The 5,170-nt window shown below is 46.6% G+C and overlaps 1 protein-coding gene across 1 annotated transcript; it reads left to right on the forward strand.

Annotated features, from left to right (window-relative positions):
- The first annotated feature begins 452 nt into the window (after positions 1 to 452).
- LRIT2 (leucine rich repeat, Ig-like and transmembrane domains 2) lies at positions 453 to 4,659 on the forward strand. The gene is made up of 3 exons (XM_052639681.1): positions 453 to 562; positions 861 to 1,642; positions 3,866 to 4,659. The coding sequence occupies exons 1-3, from the start codon at positions 453 to 455 to the stop codon at positions 4,657 to 4,659; spliced, it is 1,686 nt and encodes a 561-aa protein (XP_052495641.1).
- Positions 4,660 to 5,170: the final 511 nt, after the last annotated feature.

Here is a 5,170-nt window from a genome sequence, read left to right on the forward strand (position 1 = left end):
CAACCATCATTTGAATTTGCATTTAGAGACTGGTTGAAAGTTCTGGGTTTCAGGAGCCAATTGTGATTGATGAATTTTAGATGGATTCTGGCCCAACCACCTGAACCATGGTGCTCAGGAAAGCACTCCTTGCTTGTTTCTCTGATCTTTTCATATGAGACTGAGGGGAGGCGGTATCAGGATTGAATTAGATATCTGCCTGAGAGTTTGCTCTCTGGGCTCAAGAGCCAGAAAGAGAGTGAATTTTCCATCTAGTTAGGAGAAATAGCTCCCTCTTCTGGGTTCTTACTGAGCTTGTGATCTGGGCCATAACAGACCCCAGGGCATCCAAGGGCTTTGCTGTTGCTGTGCTGACCTACATCATTATGGATTACCAATAATAGGATTTGCCACTTGGAGGCTTGGACTGTACTTATTTAAAAAACTCATAAGGTAGTTTCTTACAGAAGGCTATGGCTTCAGTTCCTCACTATTTCCTGCTAGTTCTGGTCTTTCTGGATTCACATGCAGCTCAGCCATCCTGTCTGCCAGGATGTGCCTGCTCAGAGGAGAGTTTCGGCAGGTGCGCTGGGCTAGCAAGATCCCAGAAGGCTGTACGGGAGTGGGTTTTCTTTGGGATGATGTGGTGTGGGAGCAGGACAAGATTTGGCAGGAAATCAGCAAAATCTCTTTGAAACTCACTTTAGTTGGTTTAGTTGGTGCTGAAGTTTTATAAACTCTGCATTTTTACCAGAATGGGTCTAACTCAAGTGAATTGCATTTTTTTCTTTCTAATTCATACATCTAATACCAGGATGACCCTGATCCTACTTCCCGGACTCTTGATGTTCATCTCAAAGCTGTTCTGTTTTTTTGTACAGGACTCTGAAGTGCGTATCTATCTCTTTGGGAGAGATCCCAAGGAACCTTCCTGAAGAGTTCAAGCAAGTGAGAATTGAAAACTCACCCGTATTTGAACTGCCCCGAGGGTTTTTCATCAACATGCGCACTTTGGAGTACCTTTGGCTCAATTTTAACAATGTCACTGTGATCCACCTAGGAGCCCTAGAGCACCTGTCAGAACTGAAAGAGCTGAGACTGGAGGGGAACAAACTCCGTTCAGTACCGTGGACAGCATTCCGTGCCACCCCGCTCCTGAGGGTCTTGGACCTCAAACACAATAGGATTGATGCGCTCCCTGAACTGGCTCTTCAGTTCTTGGTCAACCTGACCTACCTTGACCTATCCTCCAATAGACTGACAGTTGTATCCAAGAATGTCTTCTTGAACTGGCCAGCCTACCAAAAATACCAGCAGTCTGGCCATGAGGCTGAGGTTCTCTCCAGCATGGTGCTGGCACTACACGACAATCCCTGGTTATGTGATTGTCGCCTAAGGGGACTTGTCCAGTTTATCAAGTCCATCAGCCTTCCAGTCATCCTGGTGAATCCCTATCTCGTGTGCCGAGGTCCTCTCTTCAAGGCAGGGCAACTTCTTCACGAAACGGAGCTCAGTGTTTGCAGGAAGCCTCAGATTTCAACCCCCAGTGCCAACGTCAGTGTCCAGGTGGGACAGAATGTGACGCTGCGATGCTTGGCACAGGCTAGCCCCTCACCAACTATTGCCTGGACTTATCCTCTGAGCACATGGAGGGAATTTGATGGTAAGTCCATGCACCCTCTCCACGTATCTGGGGGGCTGGGGAGTTCTGTAGCAACCCTGTCTTCAGAAGAGAAGTTCTAAACTGGGTCAATCATGAAGGAGGGGTGCAAGTAAGATTGGGACAGGCCTGAATTATACTCACCACGACAGAAAGAATGCCAAGATAGTGCCCCACTATTGGCAGCATTTTAAATGGTTGCATACAGATCTCTATAGGACATATGATGTAAATACTATATTTATATACTAATGTATTTATATATTTGTTGCATGCAGATCTAGAAATATGATATTTATATTTGTTACACACAGGTGCATATAATAATATATTTATATACGTGTTGCATAAAGATCTCTATGAGATGTAAGGTATAATTATATATATTACATATGTATTTGTGGCTTACATATATATATGTTGCATACAGTATGTAAGACATAAATATATATTAGTTGACTTAACATACTGTATAAATATTATAGAATTGTATATGAACACATATATTCTTTGAAAGCCTTCTAGATGCAAAATACTATACTGAGTATTTTTAAGTCATAGAATTTCTGACTAGAACTGAGTCTAGAGATAACTTACTACTTATTTCTTAAACTTTTCTGAGCTAAGTCATCTGAGGTTCTTGTTTGAAATAAAATTTTCAGACCTCTCTTTGGAGATTTGGTTCAATTAGACCAGGGGAGACCCTGAGAGCATTTATTTTAACAAATGTTTCTTCACGCTCTCATTCCCTAACCTCCAGCTAGCTCTTACCAAGCAAGGTTGGGAAGTCCTAGGTATTGAGTGAATTTCATACTTCCTACCACTATGTTGATCAGACCGTGTTGGCTTGAAGTTGCAATACTGGGACCCAGGGAGAGACCTCTAGGGGTCCCACTGCTGGGATTCGAACCTGTCTTTCATTTCCTGAAGTTCAGGCTCTGCTTTCATACCTCAGCAGAAGGCATCTTTAATGTTGACCCTGCAGGTTTGGAGCACATCATGAAGCCAGGGATGGCCTTTCTAAAAGAATCTTGACACTATCTAGAAGACAGCTGGGAATATCTAAGTAAAACCGGAGAAATACAGTCACTCAGATATTATACATGGTGGCAAAACTCTGGAAAAAAAACCTAATTAACTGAAATTTTGACTTTGTCCTATCATTTTGATTACATTTTATTGGCTCAAGGTTAAGTACCGGTGAAGGAGAAATACAGCATTTGTTGTTGTAGCTTCTTTGAGAGTGGTGAGGTACATCCAGATGTTATCTTTGTGATGCTTTATCATCTGTCTCTTGGGTATCATGTTCAATCCATTCTCTCAATAATAGTAACAGCTAACACTTACTGAGCACTTACTGTCAAACTTATGGAGTGAGGCCTATTATCATCCCATTTTACTGGTGAGGAAACTGAAGCCAAGAGAATCTAAGCAACTCTACTTACTTAGTACATGGATTTTACTAATTTACTAAGTAAATGCAAGACCATTTACTTAGTCAGGGATAGATTCCAGGCATTTGGCTCCAGGCTCTGAGCCTCTCTACCTCTGCAAAGTAAAAAGGCACTTCCTGAACCTCATGATACTGTACAATCACGCTATTGTTAGAGATCTCCTAGAAACCAGGGGATAGCTTGGCAAGGCTAAAGTTGGTTGGTAGGAGGAGCTAGTGAAGCTGAAAGAGTGTGGTCTTCATACACAGAAGAACAAGGTTCCAGATCAATCGATGACTCTGAACAATTCTAATTATGGACAAGTTGCTTAGTCACTCTAGTCCTCAACTTCCCATGTGTAAAAACTGGATACTTACCTTACAGGGTTGCTGAGGGGCAACAGTGAGTGAGTAAGTCACTCAGTTGTGTCTGACTCTTTACGACCCCATGGACTACCCAGTCCGTGGAATTCTCTAGGCTAGAATACTGGAGTGGATAACCTTTCCCTTCTCCAGGGGATCTTCCCAAACCACGCATTGCACCCAGATCTCCTGCATTGCAGGCAGATTCTTTACCCGCTGAGCCGCAAGGGAAGCCCAAGAGGCAAAAACCTGGCACCAAACACATGCTTAATAAATGGTCACCACCACTTTAACAACAACAACAAACACCCCCCCACACACACACCAGAAAAATAAAAATAAAAACACACACTAGCATTGCTGGACACCCTCCAGCTGACTGTTTATCAGAGAAGTGTCTACTGGAGTCGTTTTGTTCTCTCTCCACCCAGTGTTGACCTCGTTTACTGCAGAAGATGCTACTCTGTCTGAGCTGGTCATCCCTGCTGCCCACCTGGTAGACAGAGGCAATTATACCTGCATGGCCTCCAACTCCATTGGCGTGAGTACCGTGGTCATCTCCCTTGGCGTCCAGCCCGCCCAGGCCCTGCTCGCACCGCGTTCTGTTTTCTCCCCCTCAGAGAGCAGCACCTATGTTGACCTTCGGGTGGTCAAGCAGACGGTGCACGGGATCCTGCTGGAGTGGTTCGCGGCGGCGGACACTCCTGAGAAGTGGTTCACGCTCTACATTGCGTCGGATGAAGCCTTCCGGAAGAAGGTGGTCCACGTCGGCCCGGGAATCAACACGTACACCGTGGATGATCTCCTCCCTGGCACAAAATACGAGGTCTGCCTTAGCCTCGGGGGGCAGCCTCCGCGCCAGGGCCGGTGTGTGGTGTTTGTGACCGGCCGAGACGACGGCGGGCTGGAGGGACGAGAGCGCCTGCCGCACACCACGGTGATCCTGTGCGCGGTGCTGCTGGCGGTGCCTGTGGGCGCCTACGCCTGGGCGGCCCAGGCGCCCTGCAGCTGCAGGGCGTGGGGCCCGCGCTGGTGTCTTCGCCGCAGGAAAGCCCCCAGGTGCCCCCTCGCGGCCCCAGAGCCCAGGGACGACCCCTACAGAGACCACACCGCCGTCTGCGAGGACGGCCTGGAGCCCGGAGGTGCTGAGCGGGAGGGGGACGAGCAGAGAGCCGGAGAGGGAGATGACCACCGGGGAGGGCTGGTGTGGACCTCCAGCCCTTAAACTAATTCTCTGTGGCGGCTCAACTTGGCTTGACCCATTTATTCAGCAACTGTTTATTGAGCACCGACTCAGTTCCAGGCTCTGAACGTCACACAACGGTCCTGGAGACAGTCTTTCTTACCTTCATGGAACTGATGCCAAAGGAGCTTTGTCCAGTTAATCATTTTATTATCCATGGTGACTGGAGATTAATACATGTTATTTTGTATGCAAATAAATGTATAACATTTATATGTTTACATGGAACATTAACATATAATACATTTCACATATGTTATCCCACTGGAGAAAGGTAGGCTGCTACCCCTTATTACAGGTGAAGAAGCAGAAGTTCAGGAAGTTATAACCACCTGAGTCTGATGTTCTGAAAAAGCTGCCTTTTGGGGTGAAACGAGAGCTGGTGGGTGATGTGAGTCTCCATGGGTGGGTGTCTGTGTCCCGCAGAGCAGTCCTTGGTGCTCCTGAGAGCCTGGCATCACCAGCACTAAGGAACAGGGCACTGGCTACAGCC

Source organism: Budorcas taxicolor, chromosome 5, assembly GCF_023091745.1.
Source record: "Budorcas taxicolor isolate Tak-1 chromosome 5, Takin1.1, whole genome shotgun sequence".
NCBI lineage: Eukaryota > Metazoa > Chordata > Mammalia > Artiodactyla > Bovidae > Budorcas > Budorcas taxicolor.